The 27146-nt window shown below is 37.5% G+C and overlaps 1 protein-coding gene across 3 annotated transcripts in view; it reads left to right on the forward strand.

Annotated features, from left to right (window-relative positions):
* SMG1 (SMG1 nonsense mediated mRNA decay associated PI3K related kinase) overlaps positions 1–27146 on the forward strand; it is a 104551-nt gene that overhangs the window by 27230 nt on the left and 50175 nt on the right. For all 3 annotated transcript variants that reach the window (XM_047838346.1, XM_047838344.1, XM_047838345.1), the window contains 22 exons: positions 1759–1922; positions 3841–3996; positions 6125–6261; positions 7213–7271; positions 8281–8494; positions 11331–11456; positions 11868–11940; positions 12847–12944; positions 15231–15404; positions 17084–17308; positions 18496–18597; positions 19468–19737; positions 21311–21441; positions 21581–21742; positions 22228–22346; positions 23064–23151; positions 23246–23347; positions 23823–23963; positions 24539–24738; positions 25605–25801; positions 25957–26118; positions 26864–27018. In XM_047838346.1, coding sequence (XP_047694302.1) covers positions 1759–1922; positions 3841–3996; positions 6125–6261; positions 7213–7271; positions 8281–8494; positions 11331–11456; positions 11868–11940; positions 12847–12944; positions 15231–15404; positions 17084–17308; positions 18496–18597; positions 19468–19737; positions 21311–21441; positions 21581–21742; positions 22228–22346; positions 23064–23151; positions 23246–23347; positions 23823–23963; positions 24539–24738; positions 25605–25801; positions 25957–26118; positions 26864–27018 — 3255 coding nt within the window. The remainder of the gene's footprint in view (positions 1–1758; positions 1923–3840; positions 3997–6124; positions 6262–7212; positions 7272–8280; positions 8495–11330; positions 11457–11867; positions 11941–12846; positions 12945–15230; positions 15405–17083; positions 17309–18495; positions 18598–19467; positions 19738–21310; positions 21442–21580; positions 21743–22227; positions 22347–23063; positions 23152–23245; positions 23348–23822; positions 23964–24538; positions 24739–25604; positions 25802–25956; positions 26119–26863; positions 27019–27146) is intronic.

Raw genomic sequence — 27146 nt, forward strand, 5'->3', positions numbered from 1 at the left:
GTCCGAAAAGCTCTTAAGCTCTCTTTTATTTTTCAATTCCCTTTCAGAAATTTATGGTATGTAATGGTTTATTATAGGTACGCACTCAGTGTGCTATTTTTAGAAACACGGGGGATGCCATTACATTCGTTTTAAAAAGCTCTCATGCTCCATTTTGTGTTAATGGTATTTGAATGCTTACAGATTTAGTATGCTTAGAAAAAAAATCCTCATACATTTTTTTTCTTGAAATTCCATAGATTTTATTTTTCCACACCTTGGAAGTACTGAGCCTTGTCGACAAGTGAACCCTGAATGTTTGAAGAAGATACTCCATTATGGAGCCTTAGTTATTGTAGTAGGCTAAGGTTATGAAATTTTATCACGTTTCAGATTAACAGACTTTAGGAATAATTTAGATTTGTGTCACTTATCCAAGTTTCATTGGACCTATTGTTTGCATTCTGTATTAACAGTGGTTTAAATATAGATCAGGGTGTTTAAGCTTATTCAGAGTTGCATGATTAGTATTTTTATGGGTGGGGGTGGAGAAAAGATGATAAATTGAAATATATACACAAACTCTGAAGTCACTTTTATATATGAGGGAAGAGCCATGGGGGTTGAGAAATAGGTTAGTTACTGCTCTTGGCCAGTATCCTTAAGTTTCCCAAATAATTGTGGGTTCAGAAGGTGTTTTTAGTACATATCATAAAAGTGATTATTTGTAAGGAAGTTATTCCTTTCAGAAGTAGTATCAATAGGACAGGAGCTTCTTTCTTGGTATTGTCATATGCTGTTGTAGAGTAGTGTGGTCTTATTTCTTGATGCTTTAGGATTGATGGCTGGAGGAATAAGGCTCATGAGAAATCATGAAACACAGCTCCCTGCTTTACAGATGAGGACACTGAGGCATAGAGCTGATCCTCACGTAAGGATAAGGACTACTCTTACCCTGGCCTGCACTACTTGTTTATTAATGTCTAAGTATCAGCGATTATTCTAGACAGTACTTGACTTTTAAGTAGATTATGGACTGCAGCCTTCTAATTCAGCTTCATTGGATTACTGATACCTTATTTTTATTTTTCTCACTCTTTATAATTTTAATAGGTAGTCTCTAGAGTTTAGGAGTCTTCAGTGAAGTCTCCAGTATGTTAAAATAATCTTATTTTCTGGGTAATGTTTTCTTATATCCTATCGAGCTTGCCTTCAAATATCATTCTATAATTACTTTCCCACCAAATAATCAAGTTAGGAATTCAGGGGAGAGAGAGAGGGAATGTCACATTGCCCTTGCCTGATATATTGCCTGTGCCTTTTATTTTTACGACTGGGAAGATGGTAATTTTTCCACTGATTAACCATTCCTAGGAGGAGAGCTTAGGAAGAATTCCTTTTATCACATCATGTGAAGAGAATCGTGGACCAGGGTAACCAACTGTCTTAGTTTGCCTTGAACTGAGGGGATTCCTCAGACACGAGATTTCACTGCTAAAATCTTTAACTCTCAAGCACAGCAGGATGAGTTGGTCACTCTAATCCTGGTAGTTATGCGTGTGTCTGAATGGGTCTGTAAAATGGAAGGGGCTGAAAGCTAGCATTTCATTCATTGATAATCCTTTCCCCGTTGAAAGATTCATTTGAAATTGGAGTGCTTATTTATAATAGTAATGAAAAAAATTAGAATGGTAGGAGAGTCTTGAATGAAAAGATGTATGATTTGGGCTATTAAAATATTTGTTTAAAGTTTAATCTCATGCTCTTCTCTCTTTACAGAACTGACAGTGCATCAGCCGACCCAGATACATTAAAATATTCTTCATCCAGAGATAGGGGTGGGCCTTCTTCTTATGGACTGCAACCTTCCAATTCAGCTGTGGTGTCTCGGCAAAGGCACGATGATACCAGAGTTCACACTGACATTCAGAATGACGAAAAGGGTATATATGCTTTCTTACTGTTAGAGGCATGTTTTTTTTTGTTTGTTTGGTTTTTAACCTACCAGCCTTCCTCTTGCTCCCTCTTTCCTTCTTTCTTTCTCCCCTACTTTTTTCTTTTAATATGTTTAAAATAAAAATATTGGGGCACCTGAGTGGCTCAGTCAGTTTGGCATGCAACTTCAGCTTAGGTCATGATCTCACAGCTTGTGGGTTCAAGCCCCGTGTCAGGCTCTGTGCTGACAGCTCAGAGCCTGGAGCCTGCTTCTTGGATTCTGTGTCTCCCTCTCTCTGCCCCTCCCCCACTCACGCTCAGTCTCTCTCAAAAATAAATGAAACCTCAAAAAAAATTGTTTTTAATATAAATATTTTTACAGTGCTGTTTTTGAAACTTCATAATAAATTTACCCCCTTCATTTAGAAAAATTTAAATGTGGGGCACCTGGGTGGCTCAGTCGGTTAAGTGTCTGACTTTGGCTCAGGGCATGATCTCGTGGTTCATGGGTTTGAGCCCTGCATCAGGCTCTGTGCTGACAGCTCAGAGCCTTGAGCCTGCTTCAGATTGTGTCTCCTTCTCTCTCTGCCCCTCCTCCACTTGTGCTCTGTCTCTCTTTCTCAAAAATAAACAAACATTTAAAACAAAAAAAGAAAAAATTTAAATGTTCTTTTCGTACATTAAAACAATTTTTTTAAATGGTTTATTTATTTATTTATTTTTTTTTTAATTTTTTTTAACGTTTATTTATTTTTGAGACAGAGAGAGACAGAGCATGAGCAGGGGAGGGACAGAGAGAGAGGGAGACACAGAATCTGAAACGGGCTCCAGGCTCTGAGCTGTCAGCACAGAGCCCGACGCGGGGCTCGAACTCACGGACCGTGAGATCATGACCTGAGCCGAAGTCGGCCGCTTAACCGACTGAGCCACCCAGGCGCCCCTAAATGGTTTATTTTTGAGAGAGAGAGAGAACAAAGAGAGGAAGGGCAGAAGGAGAGGGAGACACAGAATCCAAGAAGCAGGCTCCAGGCTCTGAGCTGTCAGCGCAGAGCCTGACATGGGGCTTGAACTTGTGAACCAAAAGATTATGACCTGAGCTGAAGTCAGATGATTCACTGACTGAGCCACCAGGGCCCCCCCCCCCCCCCTTTTTAAAAATTTTTTAAATTCTTTTCATACATTAGAATACACATAACGTGGTTTCCTTGCTGCCCCAAATGCAGTATTATCATAAAGGCTGAGGTTTCCTGACTAGTCTGTCCTCTAAACTTCTAAAAGGTTTTTTTGGTAATTTTTATAGAGAGAGCACATGCACATGAGTCAGGAGGGGCAAAGGGAGCGTGAGAGAGAATTTTAAGTAGACTCCATGCCCATTGCTGAGTCTGACACTGGGCTTGATCTCACAACCATGAGATCACGACCTGAGCCAATACCAAGAATCAGACGCTCAGCCGACTAACTCACCCAGGCGCCCCTGAAAAGTTTTTTATTTTTTTTTTAAATTTTTAATGTTTATTTTTGGGAAAGAGACAGAATGTGAGCGGGGGAGGGGCAGAGAGAAAGGGAGACACAGAATCTGAAGCAGGCTTCAGGCTCTGAGCTGTCAGTACAGATCCTGATGTGGGGCTCAAACTCACAAACTGTGAGATCATGACCTGAGTTGAAGTCGGACGCTTAACCGACTGAGCCACCTGGGTGCCCCTAAAAAGTTTTAAAGTGCAAAATCTGACTTTGGTTTTCATTTCTCTTCTTCCTTGGGTGCACAAAATGAAACCAAAAGGACTTCAGGGCAGGCAGCACAGGGGGAGAGTAGGAGAAACAGAGGCTGGTTGAGCTGCTTGCAGAGGGGTTGTAAGATCCTGGACTATCGGGAATTGATTAAAACAAAGAGCCCTATTAAAATAATGTAAATATTGCTGGTTGTAGGTGGCTACAGTGTCAATGGAGGATCTGGGGAAAATACTTATGGTCGGAAGTCGTTGGGGCAAGAGCTGAGAGTTAACAATGTGACCAGCCCTGAGTTCACCAGTATTCAGCATGGCAGTCGTGCGTTAGCCATCAAAGACATGAGGAAATCACAGGGTAAGATTGGGCAAACTGGGGACCAGTCACAAATGCCTCCACAAATCTCCTCTTTTTCCTGGCCACCTTATTTCTTACTGATGTTTTGCACATACATGAGTTGGTTAGTTTACTTCAAGTTGAAAAACATGTATAGGTGATAATTGTTGGCATTCTTTTGTGAACTGTTTCTTAGACTAAATTCTCATAGGAAAGGTTTTAATACTTTTTAGACTACACTTTCCAGAGAATTCTCTTAAGATTAGAATACTAGCTAAGATCTAAAGAAGGGATTTTCCTGATTATAGTAGATGATGAATGTATGGTGTGTGATGGGCTCCTACAAGTCCTTTAACTCTAGGGTCTGTAGGCAATATGGTTATAAAAGGAGTGGGCACTTTTCTAAAGTTAAATAAATGGATCCCACCTTCTGCCTTGTAACACAGCCCTGCTGAATAGGTAAAGTGCCTTGAATGATGATTACAGGTAATGATGATCATTATTTTTCTAGAAGAAATTTATTTTGTTGGTAAAGCTAAGCATGAAACTTTTGAAGTTTCTGACGTAAAAACTTTGTTGGATATAGTCACTCTTAGGTCCTTTAGTTATGACCATTTGTTTCCATGGGGTGTGTGTATGTGTGTGTGTTGTGTGTATCTTGGCAAGTATCTTTATGCATACAGCTTGTGTGTGTGTGTATGGCTTTTAAAAAATGATTTATTTTGGATAAATTTTCAGATGTGGACCCACTAGTCAAAGGGTGTGCTGATTTTTAAAAAGTGTTTGATGTCCTTGACCTTGGTATGCTAGAAGCTAGAAGGTGACCCCAAAGCGAATTTAATTTAGTCCAGTTCTTTCTCCTCGCAGGCTCAGAGTTAAGTAACTTGGCCAGTGGCAGAGTTGTAAATAGAGCTTAGTTTTCTTGGCTTTTAATCTAATGACATTTCCAGTGTCCATTTTTACTGAACTACTCACTGGGCCAGGGGTCTTAAAAAAAATCCTATCCTTCTCTCAGATAATTAGTTTTATTATTGAAAATTTTTCATGCCTTAGAAATGAAACTATCAGAGCCTTTAATTTAGTTTGTTTTGACTGTACGTTGGTTAATCAATAACCAATGCACAGCTGAAAATTTAAAAAGAAAAATTTAGTACTTAAATGTATTTTATTGGCAGTAACCAGCGTTGTTTTAGCTTTCTTATTTGTTCTTGTCATTAAAAAAGGGAAGAGAAGTTCTCGTTTGCCACTTCCCTAGTAGCAGCATGCCTTGCACATGGTAGCTGGTGATTAGACATTTGTTGAACTGAATGTGTGATTGCAGTTCACAAAAACTTTGTCTTAGGAAAATGATGATAATGTGACCAAGAGAATTCCCTCCACTGGTTACCAAGTGAGAAATGGAAGCATATAGCCTCCTTCTGCCCGGTCGAGACTTTATCCGTAATCTGTAGAAGTCTCTTACCTGTACTCATGCTGGATGTTGAAGAGTTTGGAATAGATCTGAAGAAAGTAATTTCTAATCCTCTTTTCTCTCTCAGCTGGTCCTCTGGAATGAGGTGTTTGCTTAGGTTTATCTTTTTTGAGGGTCTGCTTTGTGCCCAGCACTCTGATGGAATTTGGTTTATAGTGACAAATAAAAGTGTGATGGGACCTGCATTCAGTTGAACTTTTATTGTTCAGTGTACTGTGATTTTTGACGTACTTTGAAATATTTGGGCTGGAGGGTTTCTGTTTGTCTCTTGTTCACGTTACGTTTTTGTGAACCTCAATCACACGTTCAGTTCAACAAATGCCTGATCACCAGCTACCATGTACAAGGCATGCCGCTGCTAGGGAAGTGGCAAACCAGAACTTCTCTTCCTTTTTTTTAAAAAAAAAAATTTTTTTTAAACGTTTATTTATTTTTGAGACAGAGACAGAGCATGAACAGGGGAGGGGCAGAGAGAGAGGGAGACACAGAATCTGAAACAGGCTCCAGGCTCTGAGCTGTCAGCACAGAGCCCGACGCAGGGCTCGAACTCACGGACCGTGAGATCATGACCTGAGCCGAAGTCGGATGCTTAACCGACCGAGCCACCCAGGTGCCCCTTCTCTTCCCTTTTTTAATGACAATGGATGCTCCCTGAGAAACAAATGCTTATTTTCACAGAGCGATCGATGTCTTATTCTGATGAGTCTCGACTGTCGAATCTTCTTCGGAGGATCACCCGGGAAGATGACAGAGACCGAAGACTGGCTACTGTAAAGCAGTTGAAAGAATTTATTCAGCAACCAGAAAATAAGTTGGTGAGTACAGTATAGAAATGTTGATAACTTTGTGTTTCCATAATAAAGTAGATAATGCTACCTGGAGTGGTTTAAGAAGGGAAAAGATTTGCTTCTAAGGAGAAAATGGCAGGGATTCCTTATTCCTGGTTGACTTGGCCCGTGTTATGGTGATCGAGAACTTAATGACCCTGCTGTGTAATTTACCTGCCATTGTTGGATCTACATTGGTATCTTCTGCAATAAAGTGCTTTTAACGTTTAGTCCATTTATTTTGTTGCCCTCAGAATTGTTTTTCTGTATGCTAGGACAGACCGTCTCTTTGTTTTTCATATGTGAAGTTGGGGTGGAGGTTACATATTATATTCATGGGTAGGTATGCCCTAGTGGCCAGGGCTAAATAAATGGAAAAACTCTTGAAAGAAAAAAGTTCAGGAGCAGTTACAAATACACTCTGAGTAATTCTCCTAATGTGAAATTAAGAACTTGATGTGGAGCAGGAAAAAATTAATGAGAACGGCATGGTGAGTCAAATAATATTTGGTTCAGATAAGTTTTCTGCCTCCCCCCCCCATTTTATTATGAGACATTTCAAATACATGGCAAATTGAAATTGAATATCATATGTCTGCCATCTAAATTCTGTCATTATGTGTGTCATATGTGACATGTTGCTTTGTCATTTATCTTTTCACCTCTCCATCCGTCACTTTTTTTTTTTTTTTGAGCATAAGTAAAAAAAGCTTTTTGAGTTTATTTTTTTCATTGATGATCATGGTGGTACATAGGAACGGATACATTTCAGAATCTGAAAGGAAATTTGTAACACTCCTGATAATTGGGGACTGGGAATAATAAGAAAAGGAAGGTGTGCTATTTGATTAGAATTTGGAGGGGAACATGAGTAAAAAGTATACAGTGTTACTGAAAGTATAGGAATTCAAATTTTTTATAAATTTTTTTTTTTTAAAGGTACTAGTTAAACAATTGGATAATATCTTGGCTGCTGTACATGATGTGCTTAATGAAAGGTAAGTAACTATGGGTAATTTTAAGTTTTTAAAATGCATTTTTAGAAATTATTTAAAAATATACAAGAAGATAAACTCATTGGTGGCTTCATTTATGAATATCTAGTTAATGTTTCATTGTGTTGCCATCTTTATCGGTGTTAAAGCATTTATATGTTAATTGCCATTGAGTATGAATGGAATCCACTTGAAATGCCATTCTTTTTTTTGTTTTTTTTCCTTAATTTGTCAACTTGACTGAGTAATTGAGCATTGACTTGTGGAATGACGTAGACTCTTAATGCTGGCATGAATGAATGCAATTACCTTTTGTAAACTAGAGAATTTTGAAACTGCTTAGAGAATAGAGGTGAAAGGGAGCTTCCTTCTTTGGGCAACAGTGCATTCACACCATCTGTTCTACGAGGCTACTGGGGTTCTCCACAAAGGTGTGCAGTCTATTCTTCGTATGGTGATTCCCAAAGAATTGCAGTGTTGGAAAGCACCAAAAACTCATCTCAGCAGGTCACGAACCTTACTGCTTTTTGATGGTTTCATTTTATATAGTTATTAATATACTTAAATCAGTGCTGTTATCCTTTTAAGTTTGTTGCGTTTTTTAACTGTTACCATTTCCTATCTTATAGTCCTTACCTACTGAACACTACATTGTATATAGTTATTTGTAGTATGTTTTATCTGATCCTTTGTTGCTGCCCTTTTCTGTGAATCATTTAATGTAGTTTGAGATGGAATTTGAAGGCTGAATTTTAGTGTCTCTGGCCCTTTCCTTACTGTTTGTAAATAATTGATCCTGCAAAAGAAAATCTAATGTCTAACAAAGATGCTTTTGGGCACTGGGATAGAATAGAGAACACATTTAAAGATAAAATTTCAACCTTTTATGTAGTTTGAATAGAAAAATTTGAAAAATCATTGAAGACATTCTTTTGTAAAACGTGTCATTCTTGTCATCTTTGAAATGTTAAGCCTTTTGTGTGTTTTGTTTTGTTTGCATTGAAATAAACAGTAGCAAATTGCTTCAGGAGTTGAGACAGGAGGGAGCTTGCTGTCTTGGCCTTCTTTGTGCTTCTCTGAGCTATGAGGCTGAGAAGATCTTCAAATGGATTTTTAGCAAATTTAGCTCATCTACAAAAGATGAAGTTAAACTCCTCTACTTATGTGCCACCTACAAAGCATTAGAGACTGTAGGAGAAAAGAAAGCCTTTTCATCTGTAATGCAGGTAAGAATGAAGGGGAAAACCGATGTACTGGGGAAGAAAATTTTTTAACAACTTCCCAACAATGTTTTTGGAGGGAAGCTTGGAGAAGGGAAACTTAGAAAAGGGGTTATTTACTGGTAGTAAATATGATATGAGTAACATTTCTCTTTCTGAGTTTGAGTGAAGGGTACACATTAAAGGTAGATTTAAAATAAGTTAGGGGCACCTGGCTGGCTTGTCGGAAGAGCATATGACTCTTGATCTCGGGGTTGTGAGTTCGAGCCCCATGTTGGGGGTAGAGATTACTGAAATAAAAAACTTAACAAAAGTTTTGTGTTTTTTTTTTTTTAAATCTTTTAGCATGTTTGAAGCTTTCCTTTGAATTTGCTTAGTAACAGAATCATTTGCTGATATGAAAATAGAGACTTGATGAGGAAGCTGGATAGGAGGACACTCAATGGTTTTTGAGGGAGACAAACTGAACAGCAGCACTCATTCTAGGACTTTTTAGGTTTGATAATGTGCCAAAAATTCTTACTCCAGGTGATATACAATAAATTTGTATAAATGAAAACCAAAACTACTTAGTTTTATTTCACTTTGGTGTATCTGAATATATTAAAAGATCACTCTCAATTTAATTTTGAGCAAAATTACAAGCAATTAAATTTTTGTTGACTAATCATGTTTTTAAAAATTAGAGTTTGGTATGGTTTGAGAATATCAGTTAACTTTTATTTATATGCGCTCTTTACAATTCATGATATGCTTTATTTTACTAAAGTCACTTTCAAAAATAGTTATATTCTGGGACACCTGGGTGGCTCAGTCGGTTAAGTGTCTGACTCTTGATTTTAGCTCAGGTCATGATCTCACAGCACAGAGCTTGACAGCATGGAGCCTGCTTGGGATTCTCTCCTTCTCTGCCCCTCCCCTATTAATGTGCTGTCTGTCTCTGTCTCTCTCAAAAATAAACTTAAAAAAAAAAAAGATTATAACTATTTTTTTAAGTTTATTTATTTTGAGAGAGAGTGTGAGGGTGCGCGGACGAGCGCGAGTGGAATGGACTGAGAGGGAGAGAGAGAATCAATCCCAAGCAGGCTCCAGGCTGTCAGCAAGGAGCCCAACTCAGGGCTTGATCCCACAAACATGAGATTGACCTGAGCCAAAACCAAGAGTTGGACACTCAACCAGCCGAGCTACCCAGGTGCCCCTGTTTTGAAAATTTTCAAATCCATGGGAAAACGTGGACCAGTATAATACCCATATGTCCTTTATCTAGATTTGTTACTTACTAACATTTTGCTACATTTGTTTTATTTCTGCACACACAGGAGCGCATCCTTTTTTGTTGAACCGTTTGAAAATAAATTACACGCTTCACGATAGTTCACCCTCAACATGCATCTTATAAGAATAAGGCTATTCTCTTATGTAACAACAAAATTATTATTATACCTAAGAAATTTTTATTACATAATGCAGTCCAAATTTAAACTTCTGCCGTTAAGATACCTTTTACAGCTTTTGTCTTACCTGACCCAGGATTCCATCAGGACCCGTGTATTGTTTGGTAGCGTGCCTCTGTACTCTCTCTCAATTAGAATGGTTTACATCTTTTTGTTCTTATTGTTGGAATGTTCTACTTTGTGTGTTTGATTGCTCTTTCCTGACTTTAAACATTTTGGTCATGAGTCCTTCATGGGTTCATCCTTACTCTTGCAACCCACCACCAGCAGGCACATAACTGCAGATTGTCTTACTGTCAGAGGGAAAGAGTGCTCACCTGGTTGAGATGACCACCAGTCTTCCCATTGTGGAGGCTTGTTTTTCTCCCTTTGTAATTGGTCAGTAATTTGGACATGATACCTTGACACCTTCTGAATATCCTTTTTTTTTAGTATATTTCACTCAATGATTTTGGCACCCATTCGTATTCTTTACCCATATAGATTCTAACTGCAAAATGTTAGGTGCTTTCCAATTCTAGCATTTTTTCTATAGTTGCAACCTCATTTTTTTTTTTTTTTTTTTTGTAAAGAAGAGCTTTTCTTTTTAGGAAAAAAATGGTTTCTGACAGCTGCAAGATAATTGTATCAGTGGTCTGTCTTACATTTGTTTAAAAAATAGAACGGTATATAGTGGTGACATGAGCCCGCATGTCTGTCATTCATGTGATGGGGCCATGTCAATCCCTGTGTCTTTCAAATTTGAAGCAAGCGCTAATATCTTTTTTTTTTTTAATTTTTTTTTTTCAACGTTTATTTTTGGGACAGAGAGAGACAGAGCATGAACAGGGGAGGGGCAGAGAGAGAGGGAGACACAGAATCGGAAACAGGCTCCAGGCTCCGAGCCATCAGCCCAGAGCCTGACGCGGGGCTCGAACTCACGGACCGCGAGATCGTGACCTGGCTGAAGTCGGATGCTTAACCGACTGCGCCACCCAGGCGCCCCCAAGTGCTAATATCTTAAAGCATAAATTACATAAAATTTGCTATGGATTTTGAATTGGAGAGTAATTGTAGTACTTTAAGGAAAAGTTTTCCAAGCACATCTTAGTTTTATACTTGAAATATAATCAAGTCCATGGTATTAAACAGAGCACTTAGGAATAATGCGAACGGACATTACTTAGGAAATATTTTAAGAGACATTAAATACGATGAAACAGTACTTATTTTCAGCCTAATCTTAGTGGAATGAAATGCTTTCAACTTTATTTGGAGCTAAAACTGTGAACTTTGTTTTCTTTGGTACTATAGTCAATTTTAGATAAAGCTACTAATAAATAATGAACCCAGTATGCTTGTTTTCTCTCTGTTTTGAATACTCATGATTTAAAACTTTTATTTTTTAGCTTGTAATGACCAGCCTACAGTCCATTCTTGAAAACGTGGATACACCAGAATTACTTTGCAAATGTGTCAAGTGCATTCTTTTGGTGGCTCGATGTTACCCTCATATTTTCAGCACTAATTTTAGGGTGAGTTCCCTGACCCTCTCTGTTTAGGTGATGATGTGAAGGGTTGGTTGTATGTATAGGGACCTTGGGAATCAGAGAAAACAAAGCTTCTGATTGTTAAAGTGTAATCAGTGATACTAGAGGGTCTAGGATAGAATGGTCCAGTAATACTATTTTTGTAAATACCATCTGTACTTTCTGACATTAATGCCTTAAAATATTTAAAGAAAAAAAATACTTCCTCAAGGTCATAAACAAAGTTCCATTATTCTCTTGCCCTGCCCCCCCCCCCCCAAGTTTATATAATGTCAAATAGGTCGAACACAGACACTTTTGCTAGGATTGCTTACTCTGAAATTCTGAAATGGTCCACAGGAGGGATAGCAGTTAGACCTTAAAATGATTAGCCCTTTTCTCTGTGTCTCCACACAGGATACAGTTGATATATTAGTTGGATGGCATATAGATCATACTCAGAAACCTTCGCTTACACAGCAGGTGTCTGGTAAGTTATTCAGCATATACCAATCATTTAAGTATTGTGGGAAGGAGCTCTGGTTCCTCAGAGTCCAGCTGTTAATATTATTTCTTTCCTAATGTAAGAAAAAGAATTGCTTCCCAGAAATATTTTGGTTATTATAAATGAACATTGCTGGTTAGCAAAATCTATCCTTTCAAAGCAAGATTGTGTACTTAGTAGTTTGTAGGGGAGGGTAGAGACAGGTTGTAATTGCACCTGTGAGAAATTGAAAGGACTTCGCCCTAGTCACTTGGGGTGGGTGCTGGTAGGAGGTGGTGTTGCAGGGGCAGTACTCCTAAGTGTAGAATGAAATCCTGGATATTTGTGACCTGTTTTTCTGGATCCGTTTGGAGAACTCTAAATGATAAAAGACAAATTTTTTCATTTGTTTTGAGTTAAATGAATGACTAGCACAATTCGTTTGGACATTTTGGCTTGTTTCAGGTGCTAATGGTTTCTTTCTCTTAGCTTAATTGGTGCAATAACCTGCTGAACATAGGATATGACACTGAGAGTGGGTCTGACCCATTTCCACTGGGGAGATGAGTGGACACCTTTGGTGGGTGGTTGTGGCTCTGGAGTAGAAAGCCAGGCTGGTGGTAGATTGTGGCATTTTACTCTAAGCCACGTGTATAGTGACAATATGAAAAATAAGGATGCAGATACACATTTTAATTTCTGGAGACTGTTCATTTTTGCAGCATTAAAAGACATTAGTAATCGTGATCAGCTTATTTAACAGTTAACAGTCCTAATTTTATGAAATAAGGTATGTTTTAAGGATATACAACCTGAAAATCATAACTTTTAAAACAAGGCTTTTAAGATACTATTTTTAACTTGGATTTTTTGTTTTTCTTTACTCTCTTAAAATTTTTGTATGTTTCTTAGGATGGTTGCAGAGTTTAGAGCCATTTTGGGTGGCTGATCTTGCATTTTCTACCACCCTTCTTGGTCAGTTTCTAGAGGATATGGAGGCATATGCTGAGGTGAGTATATAGAAACCTGAGTTATTTCCTAAGATTTCGGTTAAGAACGCGACAGAAATCTTAAACAGTGCTAGATTGATTTATTGATTGATTTTGAAGTTTATTTATTTTGAGAGAGAGTGAGAGAGAGAGAGAGAGAGAGAGAGAGAGAGAGAGAGAATCCCAAGCACGCTCCACACTGTCAGTACAAAGACTGAGTGAGGGGCTCGAATCCACAAGCCGTGAGATCGTGACCTGAGCCAAAATCAGAGGTCAGATGCTCAACCGACTGACCCATTCAGACACACGTAGATTTATTTTTAAAATAATTCAGACCACTTGACATTTGAATAGAAATTACAAGACAGTTAAAATATTTTAATTTTTTTTTTTTAGATGTGTGTTTTTGTTTTTTAATTTTTAAAGAGTGCGAGCCAGGGAGAAGGGCAGAGGGGAGAGAGAGATAGGATCTCAAACAGGCTTCATACTCAGTGTGGAGCCCAAAGTGGGGCTTGATCCCATAACTCTGGGATCATGACCTGAACCAAAATCAAGAGTCAGATGCTCAGCCGACAGAGCCACCCACGTGTCCCTTACATGTTGTTTTTAAGTTACCAGCTGCATTACCGGAAAGACTGAAAGAAAAATAGCAGGACTTATTTTGCAAAACTTGAAATAATTCTGGTTGCTAGTAGTTTTCTGAAGACATTTTCTGTAGTTCATTTTTATTTTCTGTTACTAAAAGTATTAAAAGTAAAGTGAATTGATATTGTATACAAGCCTCTAAAGACTTTCTTTCACATACACTGAGGATCTTGGGTCATGCTTTGGAGGATAAGCCTTGGCTTCAGCACTCTGCAGTTGTATAAGTGCAGTGCGTCCACTTTAAGGTTCCTGCTCAAGTCTCTGTTATTGGGTCTTGGGTTTCCTGGCCCACTGCTCATGACTTAAATCGGCCATGTCCTGTGTGAACGAACCTCTGTGTTTCTTCTCTACTCAGAACTGCCATGATTCTTGTGTGGTGTTTGAGGCTCCCATAATGATTCAGCTTTGTCTTTGCTATTTTGAGCCTTTCAGAGAAGAATGAAGGGAGTATTTTGCTTGTATGTGTTTCTTTGCCTCCACACTTAGAATATCTTTGTTCCTGGCCTGCCTTTAAAGCTGATCTGTATCAGTGAAGCTGCCCATTTTAGTTTGTAACAGTTCTCTCCCCCCCAACCCCCCTCTGGTATTTATAAGATCTCATTCCCTTCAATTATTTTGGTGCCTAATTATATGTAGGTGTATGTGGGTTCTAGTATCCTATTTTTTGCCAATCTTTTTCTTTGAGTATATCTTATCTCCTTAACTAGATTTGTAAACCAGATTTTATAATTTTTTAACACTTCACTTCCCTTCGCTCTTTGTGTGCATGGTGTTCATGTAGGGATACTTACTGTTGAGTTGAGTGGCTCAAATAATTCCTGGAGTAAGATTTTGGCAGAAACCAATTCCGGAATGGCAAAAGTTTCTGGCTTCATTTATACCTGTATGTAACAGAGTATATGTACTAGAATTAATTTTTCCTCAATACCTATCTGAGTTGGTATGAGAAGTTATTTCCTTAATCTGTTGAGGTTATTTTGGCTTATTTAAATATTGGTTTGTTAATTCGAGAAGTCAAATTCATTTTTACATTTAGATTCATGTTTCTTTTTCTGGTTTCTGATAGGCTAAAATTACTTGATTTGTAAAAATCTATTACAAAATTAATTGACTTAAAAATTGGGAGTTTTTTGGGGCACCTGGGCGGCTCAGTCAGTTGGGTGTCTGACTCTTGATTTTGGCTCACGTCATGATCTCATGGTTTGTGGGATTGAGCCCTATGTCAGGTTCTGAGCTGACAGGGCAGAGCCTGCTTGGAATTCTCTCTCTCTCTTTCTGTCTCAATGAATAAACCTTTAAAATAAACTTTTAAAAATGGGGGTTTTTTGGGTTTTTTTGAACAATGTCCTACTTTAAACATTTAAAAAAAAATTTTTTTTTAATGTTTATTTTTGAGAGAGAGAGAGCCAGAGCATGAACAGGAGAGGGGCCGAGAGAGAGAGAGAGAGAGAGAGAGAGAGAGAGACAGACAGACAGACAGACAGACAGAATCCAAAGCAGGCTCCAGGCTCTGAGCTGTCAACACAGAGCCCAACTCAGGGCTCAAACCCACGAACCGTGAGATCACGACCTGAGCCAAAGGAGGAAGTTCAACTGACTGAGCCACCAAGGCGCCCTGAACAATGTCCTACTTAAATAAGAGTGCTGTGATTTCACATCTAGGACCTCAGCCATGTGGCCTCTGGGGAGTCGGTGGATGAAGATGTTCCTCCTCCGTCTGTGTCCTTACCAAAGCTGGCAGCTCTTCTCCGGGTGTTCAGTACTGTAGTGAGGAGCATTGGGGAACGCTTCAGCCCAATTAGAGGTCCTCCAATTACTGAGGCATATGTAACAGATGTAAGTGTCTTTAGGACTTTTAAGTATCATTCAAAAATAAAATGGTTGTGTATTGTAAATGTTTCTCTTTAACTTGTGAACTATGTTATTAACTCTTCATTTGTTTAGTATGTAGGTACATATGTGGCTGCTTTCTTAAATCACCAGGAAAGTAGGGAATCCTGTTGTATCCCTCTTCTTTCCCCACCCCCATATGAGACGAAGGCTACACTGCATTTTAAAATGTGCAAAGTTTTATCTCATGAGATCCTTCATAAATGCATTATTCTTGTTCTTTTAATATTCTTTTAAAATCTTTCATAAAATTAATAATTTTGCTGTTCAACTACTGAGTTTAGTTTTTCAGCATAATAAGAATAGTACATTACAGAGAAATCCTCAAAAAGTAATTTTTTCTGAGCATGGCAGGATGAAACAACTTGATAGCCTGACATCAAAGGTTATAAAGTTATAAGAACTTAAATACATAGTAGTGTGAGATCAGTTATAAGAGGCAGTGTGATTGCCCCTCTTCAGCAGCCCCAAATGTGAGCTGCACTGTATTAGTCTAGGGAGTGGCTCTGTCTGATAGAAATGAGAAGGGAACCTGTCACTGGCTGTGCTTGAATAAGAAGGGAGAAACATGCATGGTGTAGTCATAAAAGGTTAAATGATTAAAATTTTACTGTTAGGATAAAACTCTCATGTTTATTTACTTCTGTTGAATACGTTGCTAGATAAAGTAGGATATTAATTGTATATGTAATTTTTGGTAAGTTAATTGTGTATTTGAGCAGAAATGTCAGATCTTGAAGATAATTAAAACCAGCATTTTGATAGTTTAAACCTGAACAAGATGATTTAATATCTTCAGGCTTGATGATTGTTAGTGTTGAAATAAGGGCAATAAACTCAGATATAAAACAAAAGGAAAGAACAGTCCTTTCCCAGGGTAGTTATATATTTAATATATTCTTTTATGAAGGTCTTCTAGGCCTTTTTAACCTATAGGTTGAAGCCTGGATGTAGTGATTATTGAATATTACAGAAAAATATACTGTGTCAATTTGTTGGCTTTTTCTTAACTTTTATTAGAAATTTAGTACGTTAATAGTGATGCTTATTGTTTAGTGGGGTTTTTGGTTGGAAGTTACATGATTTTCATAATCCTCAAATAGGTATTGTATGTTATGAATGAGAGTTTTGTTTCCAAAGAGGCCATCAGTACATGAACTTTCATAAGCTAAGGTGACTAGGATAGTTTTAAAAGATTGATTACCAAAAGCCCAAGTGCTTTAATGGAGAAAGATTATTTTCATGGCTGGTTTATTCCCATGTTAATACTGTTACTGTTCTCAGTACTGGTGTATTTCATGAATATAAAAATTTTGAGCTTCAGCCATTTGGTCACTTTAGGTGGGGGAGGGAGGGTGATAGAAATTGGGTATGAAAGAAATAGAGGATGGCAAATTCCATTTTCTGTCACAGTAGTACTTTAGAATTTTTTAGGCAAGATCATTGTGTGTATTTTACTAAAGATACCCTTGTTATTCAGCCACTGAGAGCTAGAATATTAAGAGACTACTGACAAGGCAGGCAGTTAATTTTCAGTTGAAACTGCATTAAATAGAAACTATTTTTTTTACTCTGTGGAAGCATGTGAATTTTTTTAAAAAGCTGCTTGTTCTCCCCATTTGCAGGTTCTGTACAGAGTAATGAGATGTGTGACGGCTGCAAACCAAGTGTTTTTTTCTGAGGCTGTGTTGACAGCTGCTAATGAGTGTGTTGGTGTTTTGCTCGGCAGCTTGGATCCTAGCATGACTATACATTGTGACATGGTCATTACATATGGATTAGATCAACTGGAGAATTGCCAGACATGCGGTACAGATTATATCATCTCAGTCTTGAATTTACTCACATTGGTATGTGAATTCTTGTTTGTTGCTTTTTAATATGTTTGTTCATTCAGGCCCTTAAATTAGTGTAGAAGAAGTGAAGGCCTTGGTTGTTGTTCTTTTAAGAGTGCGTTAATTAGTCGTATTTACATAATCTAGTTTGCTTTTGCTCTGTTATCTGTTTACTTTTAGTGTTTGATCTTAATATAGCTTTTTTCCCTCTCTCTTTTTTTGGATGAAACATTGTCCTTCACATAAGACTATCGAGTACACATGATAAATACTGTATTGGTACTTGGTAGCTATTTTGAAAGACCTTGTTCCGTTTTGTTTCCCAAATCAAACTTGTTTTATAGTGTTTATTCTTTCCTTAACCATAAATATTTCCCCTCCTCTCCGTCTTTTATTATGGACATGTTGAAGGGTATTAAAAAAATAGAATAGCATAATGAATCTTTGTATTATTTCTATAATTAGAAACACATGGTCCATCTGGTTTCCTCTAGGCCTCTGACTCTCTGTCTTCCTTGCTGTGCTTCCATCCCCAACTGAATTGTTTTAAAGCAAATTGTAGCTGATATTCTGCTGAACATTTCTGCCAATTGCCAATGTAAAAAAATGCCCATATTTAAGTGTAGATACATGTATCCTATTTAAGTGTCTCAACATTTAAATGTTACAATGTTAAGGACTTAAAATATAGTTTAGATATATTACTTTTTTAATTAATATTTTTCAGAACAGTTTTTAAGGTTTTAGAGAAAAATTGAGCCTTAAGTACAGAGTTCCCATACTCTCTACCACAATAGTTCCCCTCATTATTAACTAATCTTGTTTAGTGATACATTTATTACAATTGATGAACCAAATTGACAGGTTATTAAGTGAGGTCCATAGTTTACCTTAGGGTTCACTCTTTGGATTATACATTCTAAGGTTTTGACAAATGAGTAATGCCACCATTATAGTATCATACTAAATGGTTTTCCTGCCTACAGATCCCTTGTACTCTACCAATTCATCCCTCCCGAATCCTGGTAACCACTGATATTTTTACTGTATACATAGTTTAGCCTTTTCCACGAGGTCTTATCATTGAAATCAGTGTGTAGCTGTTTCAGATTGGCTTCTTTCTGTTAGCATTTTGCATTTAAAAACGGTTTCTTGTCCTTTTGTGTCTTGATAGCTCACTTCTTTTTGTTTTATTCTTTTAGATTGTTGAACAGATAAATACAAAACTGCCATCGTCATTTGTAGAAAAACTGTTTATACCATCATCTAAACTACTATTTTTGCGTTATCATAAAGAAAAGGAGGTAAGTGATGCCCCGATAAGATCTTCTGGTTACTTAGGTCATTGAAGAGTTGACCTAAGTTGCCTATTAGGCTACATAAATGAAATTGAGTGAAATGCTAAATACTGGATTTAAAATACAATGATTACAATGATGCCTTTAACTTAGTATTTGTTGATTGTCAGACTGATGGGCAGCTATTTTTTTCATATTTCCGTAATTTGTTTTTATCAAGTTTTATTAAAATTTCATAAAACAAGCAGCTATCTTTTTAAAGTTACAAGTTCAGAAGTACTGTGTATGTCATAAATTTAACTATTAGCTTTTCAGCTGACTCCCAGTCAGAACCGCGACAGATTTTCCAAGTAGTTGTTGAAAAACCAATTTTAACAAATTGCTCTTTTTGTGTGTGTTTTGATACTTTTATGAACTCTTAATTTAGAGGACCCTTTCTCTCTAATAAGGTTTTGAAAATGTTTAAAATGTATTTACTTTGAGAGAGCATGCATGAGCGCATGCCATGCACGTATGTTTGGGGAAGGGCAGAGAGAGAGAGAGAGAGAGAGAGAGAGAGAGAGAGAGAGAGAGAGAGAATCCCAAGCTGGCTCTGCACCATCAGCGCAGAGCCCGACACAGGGCGGGAGCCCACCCTCTGAGCCGAAGTCAAGAGTTGGACGCTTAACTGACTAAACCACCCAGGCGCCTCTGAAAATTTTTATAAACTTTTTGATGCATATAGGTTCCTTAAGGTTGGATTTTTAGAGAAATTAAGGTCTCTGATGTTCTGGACAGTGAATTTCTTGGTCTTCAAATTGATTTGTATCATCACATTAGGCAGCTAGTAATTTTATTTTCCATTTAGTTATCATTCTCCTGCATTCTCTTTTGAAGGTTGTTGCAGTAGCCCATGCTGTTTATCAAGCAGTGCTTAGCCTGAAGAACATTCCTGTTTTGGAGACTGCCTATAAGTTAATTCTGGGGGAAATGACTTGTGCCCTAAACAATCTGCTACATAGTCTACAACTTCCTGATGCCTGTTCTGAAATAAAACATGAGGCTTTTAAAAATCATGTATTCAATGTAGACAATGCCAAATTTGTAGTTATATTTGACCTCAGTGCCCTGACTACAATTGGAAATGCCAAAAACTCGCTAATTGGGGTGAGTCTTTACTTGTAGTGGCTTTGTTTTAATCTCATTTAAGCCTCTTGTCATTGCATGTTTATTTCATTTACTGTTATCATGTCGGTGTGTCTCTGGAGTCACTGTAGAACAAAGTGCCATATTTAGGACATGCCTGGATAATTAAAATTGACTGGAATATTTTCTTGTCGTTAGATTTCGTTTTCTTCTTCCTTTCCTTGACAGCCTTTGAAAATATTTTTTTCAATTTGTTTTATTTTTAGGAAAATGTCTTTTATGAATTTCTGTTGACTCTAGCTTACCTATAAAAAATTTGTCAACATTTTCTACAGCTCAAATTTCTGTAGTTCTTTTAATACACAGCTCCTTCTTCCCTGCTTTTCTCCTTCTGTTCACTAAAGCTGGTGCTTACAGATGGTTTTACTTTTTGACTGCCTACTTTTCTCTAGGAATACTCATATATTCTTTCTTTTGGGGAAAAGAATAAAGATAACTTTCCTTTAAGAAATTTGAAGTGACCTTGCTTTTTTGATTTATAATTATTGCTGATATGTATATTTTCCCCCTCTGTTAGACCTTGAAGGATTGAAAAACATTGCTTTTAATAAAAAATAATAGGATATAATTAAGAGATAAAGTTTCCTAAGAGGGAAGGGAGGGAAAAGCCAACATTTGATGTTTATACTTGCATGCTCTCGTGATCAGATTGCCTTGTGTCGCTCCGCGTGTAGCTCCTCTTTTCACTGCTCCTTACGGCAGATGTTGGAAGGAGACAGTAGACTCTCGGACCCTAACCTTTCATTGTTGAGCACTTCTTACTGTATATAGATTTGAGGAGGTTTTTGTCTTGCACTCTGGAAACAGTATCGGGAAGGGACAGTCAGGTGGAATGGAGTATGTTGGCCGTGGAAGGAAAAGGGAAAGATGGAAAAGGCTTAGAGTGGTACCTTAGGAGGTACCTTTTTTCTCATTGGACAGGGCACCTTGCCATTTGCAGCAGATGGAAAATTGAGGAGAGGCAGTCTAGTCTAGTACACTAAGGGGTACCGAGTGCTTTGTTTAGATCAGGAATTAGTAGACTTTGGCCCGTGAGCCAAGTACAGCTCAATACCTATTTTTGTTTTTCTTTTTAAAAAACAATGTTTATTGACATTTAATTCACATACCATATAATTCCCATTTAAATTCAAGGATTTATAGTATGTATAAAAATAGTATAGTATTGTATGTATATATATACTATATTTACTGTAGTAAATATGGTATGTAGTAAATATGGTATGTATAAAAAGTTTCTGTAAGGAAACTTTTCTGGAGACAGCCACTCTGATTTATGTTTTTGTCCATGGCTGTTTTCTCACTGCCCTGGCAGAGTTGAAGAGGTGACCATTGCAACAGAGGTATCACCTGACCTGCAAAGTCTAAAATACTTACTTTCTTCACAAAAGTGAATGATGACACCAGGTTTAATGCACTAGATTGTTTCTGGATTTAAATCTGTGGTTTTAGACTTTAAAAATGTGTGCACATATTTTGAAGGACAAGCGTGTCTTGGAGAAAACAAACATTTACTCTCTTTTTACGTCATCAGATGTGGGCACTGTCTCCAACTGTCTTTGCCCTCCTGAGTAAGAATCTGATGATTGTGCACGGTGACTTGGCTGTTCACTTCCCTGCCATTCAGTATGCAGTGCTCTACACGTTGTATTCTCATTGTACCAGGTACTGTGCTGTACGGATACTTAAAATAATTTCTTTTTGATTTTTATGAGGGAAGATGGGCACTTGAAAGTGTTGACTTTGGAACTGCTTTTTTAAAAAAAAATTAGAGATGAAAGATGATTTTTCTTTTGTCTTCCAGGCACGATCACTTTATATCTAGTAGTCTTAGTTCTTCGTCCCCGTCTTTGTTTGATGGAGCTGTGATTAGTACTGTAACTACAGCTACAAAAAAACATTTCTCAATTATATTAAATCTCCTGGGAATATTGCTTAAGAAAGATAATCTTAACCAGGACACAAGGTAACTAAGTGCTAATTTCATAATATGAGGTGTTCTTAACTTTCATTAACTTAGCTACATAATTTGAGGGTAAGAAATCCAGCCTTAAGGCAGTGGGTTAGAGCAGCCTCTTTGTTACGACACACTTGAAAATACAGCTTTATTATTTAATCCAGGATTTCTTGTTCTTTCCTGAAAGAATTGAATGAAACCTCCCTGCCTGCAGTTGTGTAGAAGAATGTACCTATACAGATTTTTTATATTCTGTGCTACACCTTCTGGTTTGGGGAGATTTTCTTAAAAGGCATTCAACTTTTTGACAAAGGAATTTCTGTAGTTTGAATTTTTGTTTTCTGTTGCTTGAAATAGTTAAAAAGCCAAAAGCAAACCAATGTAAGAAGAATAGATTATTTTAAAGCTTTTCTTACTCTCTTTCTTTCTTTCTTTCTTTCTTTCTCTCTTTCTTTCTCTTTAATGTAAAATCAGTTGTATATTTTGTGTTTCAGGAAACTGTTAATGACGTGGGCTTTGGAAGTGGCTGTTTTAATGAAGAAGTCTGAAACATATGCACCTTTATTCTCTCTTCCATCTTTCCATAAATTTTGTAAAGGCCTTTTAGCCAACAGTAAGATTCTGTGATTTTTAAAGATTTTGTTAATCTACATTTGAAAGGGGTCTTTAGTAAAATGAGAGAAAGATAGTCACTTGAACATTTTCATAACATGAAATGTATAATTCCCATCTCGGGGCAGATGCATAATCTCTGTCTTAGCTTTTGTTATTTTTTTTAATGTTTGTTTATTTTTGAGAGAGAGAGAGAGAGGCAGTGTGTGCATGCGCGCATGTGGGCAGCGAGGGACAGAGAGCGAGAGAGACATAGAATTGGAAGGAGACTCTCGGCCCCGAGCTGTCAGCACAGAGCCTGACGCAGGGCTTGAACACACAAACTGTGAGATCGTGACCTGAGCCAAAGTCGGAACCTTAACCGACTGAGCCAGCCAGGTGCCCCAAATTTTGGTATTCTTAATACATGAAAAATAAATTGTTTTTAAGTGGTTGTCACATTTTTAATCTTACAAAAATATTTATACATTCCATATACTTTTGAAATTTCCTTCAGAAAAAGGTTTGGGTGAAGACTAGTAACTTTAAGTGGGTTTTATTGAACATATCATTTTTCCAGCTGTTACTGCCAGTGATGGTTCTAGGCAGGAGCAATGCCTAGTCCGTAGTGTGGGCGCTCACTATTTGTTGAACGAGTGAGTGTGTTCAGGAAGTTATGATGTACTGGCATGTGATTTCTTGTGGCAAACTGAAAGTATCTTTTAATTCCTGTTAATAGCTCTTGTTGAAGACGTGAATATCTGTCTGCAAGCCTGCAGCAGTCTACATGCTTTGTCGTCTTCCTTGCCAGATGATCTTCTACAGCGGTATGGACTAAAGCTTCTATCTTCTGACCCTGGCCCTAGTACCTTGGAACTGTTGCTGCACTTCTTTCTGTTACCTGTTTTCGTTTTTTTGTAGGTGTGTTGATGTTTGCCGTGTTCAGCTTGTCCACAGTGGAACTCGCATTCGACAAGCATTTGGAAAGCTGTTGAAGTCAATTCCTTTAGATGTTGTCTTGAGGTATAACAGTTGTGTTAGAACAAACACATCCCGCCCACTATGTTTTAACTGCCTAGTAGTCCTTCAGTTTAAGAAACGACAAATTGCCTATTAGTGAATCAGTGTCACATCTTGTGTGGCACTTCTCAGTGACTGAAGACATGTCAAAGGATCAAATTGTCCAGGTCTAGAAGAAAGTAACAAAGTTTAATATTTTTTATAAACTTAGAAGCTCATGGTAATAAGTACCGAATAATTTATATAATAGGGTGCCAAAATGTGTTTCTTAGTAGTTCAGTTATTTGAAAAACTCAACTGTAATCTTTCTTTTTTACTAGGTTGATTTTGAAACTGTAATATTTCAGTGTCTGTTTTGAAGTCTGTTTTATTTTTTTACTTCTGCATTTAGTTGGCAAGGAAATAGCCCATTTACAGTATGAACTAGCCTGTTCACTAAAACATTTTGTGTAACAGTGACTTTATTTTCTGTCTACAGCAATAACAATCACACAGAAATTCAAGAAATTTCTTTAGCATTAAGAAGTCACATGAGTAAAGCACCGAGTAACACATTCCACCCACAAGATTTCTCTGATGTTATTAGTTTTATTTTATATGGGAATTCTCATAGAACAGGGTAAGATTTTCTTTGACTCTTTCATCTGGGAAAAGCAACTTAAATGTCCTTGAATATCTTGACCCTACACCCATTTTTGGAGAGAATATGTCAGGAGTGGCAGAATAGAAAGTGATATCTTCTCAAATGGGTTATTTTAGTTTCCAGCAGTAGGAAGAATTGCTTCGAAGATAGCATCTGAAGAAACAAAAATGGGCTTTAAAATTGAGTGATGAAATATGTTTGACAGTTAACTGTTCTGACTTAGTCATTAATGCTTGAGGAGAGGCCTGGGGACATAGTCATTCTGCAGGTGCTGAGTTGCAGTGAATGTTTTATCCTGATAGCCAAATTCTCATGGGCCATTTACTGTAATAATCCTTCCACATCGTACCCCATCCTGTTTTAACTATAAAAGACCTCCTCAGCATGAAAGGTAGGGATATAATGCTTCTCAGTGTTAAGGGTTTTGCCTTTTGAACTAGGAAAAATTGTAGTCCCCTACGCCTGTTCCCCTTGCAAATTTATTTATTTATTTATTTTTTTTATTTAATGAAGTTGTCATTGTCTGTTAAATATGAAACTACTTTTCCCAGGAAGGACAATTGGTTAGAAAGATTGTTCTATAGCTGCCAGAGACTGGATAAGCGTGACCAATCAACAATTCCCCGAAATCTTCTAAAGACAGATGCTGTCCTTTGGCAGTGGGCTATTTGGGAAGCAGCACAGTTCACTGTGCTTTCTAAGTTGAGAACCCCACTGGGCAGAGCTCAGGATACGTTCCAGACAATTGAAGGTAAGTGGCTTTGTGCTTTTTCAAACTTGGTGATAGAAGTACCTTTAAACCCTATATTAAGAAATGATGGGGGCTCCTGGGTGGCTCAGTCAGTTAAGTGTCATAGGCTTGATAGCGGATCCGGTCATGATCTCATGGTTTGTGGGACCAGGCCCCTCTTTGCACTCTGTACTTGTAGCATGGAGCCTACTTTGGATTCTCTCTCTCCCTCTCTTTCTGCCCTTCCCACTTGCGTGTGCTCTCTCTCTCTCTCTCTCAAAATAAATAAATAGCCTTTAAAAACAAAAGGGTTTCTTATCTTTGTTCAGAGATTTGAGGTTATATGCTTTTTTTATTCCTCAATAATTGATCAGTCTTTCAGATAATATTTGCTAAAATAACCTTTCATTGAATAATTGTGTTGACAACAGCATGGATGTCTTTTTTTGTTAAAAAAACTAGGGGATTTGTGTTAAAACATTTTTCCCCCTAAAATAAAAGACCTTTCATGTTGTGAATTTTGTTTTTTTTTTATTTAAAAAAAATTTTTTTTTTCCAACGTTTATTTATTTTTTTGGGGACAGAGAGAGACAGAGCATGAACGGGGGAGGGGCAGAGAGAGAGGGAGACACAGAATCGGAAACAGGCTCCAGGCTCCGAGCCATCAGCCCAGAGCCTGACGCGGGGCTCGAACTCACGGACCGTGAGATCGTGACCTGGCTGAAGTCAGACGCTTAACCGACTGCGCCACCCAGGCGCCCCTGAATTTTGTTTTTAAATGGTAGGTTAGAGAGGATGCTTGACAAATAGGAATTTGTGAAATTATCTCTAACTTCTAGAATCTTTAGAGATGTCTTTTAAATATGGAATTCTGTCTTTGCTTTAAGGTATCATTAGAAGTCTCGCGGCTCACACGTTAAACCCCGATCAAGATGTTAGTCAATGGACAACTGCAGACAATGATGAAGGCCACAGTAGCAACCAGCTTAGACTTGTTCTTCTTCTGCAGTATCTGGAAAATCTGGAGAAGTTAATGTATAATGCATATGAGGGGTGCGCTAATGCATTAACGTCACCTCCCAAGGTTGGTTCCAGTGGGTTGAGTGTTGCTTTGTAGCAGTTTCATGGTCAAGCCTGGCAGTGTGTGCAGAGCTGAAATCCCAGTAGTCTTGTGTATTTGAGACGTCTGTACCTAAAATTTTAACCAACCGTGAGCTCTTCTTTTTCTTTATTCTAAAGGTCATTAGGACTTTTTTCTATACCAATCGCCAAACTTGTCAAGACTGGCTGACGCGGATCCGACTCTCCATTATGAGGGTTGGGTTGTTGGCAGGCCAGCCTGCTGTGACAGTGAGGCATGGCTTTGACTTGCTTACAGAAATGAAGACAAATCTATCTCAGGTAAAGTGTATCTGGAGTTAATTTTAAATCTGTTGATTAGAAAAAGTTGAGTTTAATTCCTTAGTTGTGATTTAATCTATGAATGAAATAAGTTAAAATTTCTGTTCCAAGTCACTATTCATATTTTGTGCTTAGAACATGTCAAATGTTTAAGGGCTTGGAACTTTAAAGGTAGTTCTAAGAAACTTGTAGAAGAAATAGTTCTCGTAATCATTTTTAGTAACTATAATGTACAGGAGAGTGCAGGTAGTAGTTTTTTAACGTATGCGGAAGTGTATATAATAATGTTATAATGAATGGGAAGAGTGCTCGTTTATAAATGGGGTCAATAAACAATTGGAATCCAAAAATAACAAATGTTTCTTAATTCGATAATAGCAGTAGGCAATATTCAGACATAAAATTAATCATCCTTTAGTTCATGGTTATTTATATTTGACTTTTGCTTTATATTTACTGCATATGTTACTCCTACAGATAGCACAGTTTAAATTTGGGTAACTTTTTTTTACTTTGTAAAGCCTGACACCATCTGCTGTTAAGCTTGTGTCAGTTACCTTTTGTAGCCACAGTATATGTGAAATTTCAAGAATTCTAAGCTAATAATGTAATGTTGTAAAAATAATTGTTAAATACACGTGCTTTTAAATGGGCTTCGGTTGTGATCAATGGTTGTAAATTTAGTAGATGCTTGAATTTTAATGGTATTGAGGTCTGTGGTTAATTGTTGTGAATGAACTTCCAGGGGAATGAATTGGAAGTAACCATCATGATGGTGGTAGAAGCTCTGTGTGAGCTGCATTGTCCTGAAGCCATACAGGGAATTGCTGTCTGGTCATCCTCCATTGCTGGCAAGAATCTTCTCTGGATTAATTCAGTGGCCCAGCAGGCAGAAGGGAGGTAAGTTGGAAGGCAGGAAATAGGTAATGGGGTATCTTTACATTTAAACCCTCTGTATTCCTGGATAACATTGTAGTTAAATGTTAAAACAGCTTTGTTCAATTTCAGCAATTGAAACTCGCTGTGAA

This window comes from Prionailurus viverrinus, chromosome E3 (genome assembly GCF_022837055.1).
Source record: "Prionailurus viverrinus isolate Anna chromosome E3, UM_Priviv_1.0, whole genome shotgun sequence".
Classification (NCBI taxonomy): domain Eukaryota; kingdom Metazoa; phylum Chordata; class Mammalia; order Carnivora; family Felidae; genus Prionailurus; species Prionailurus viverrinus.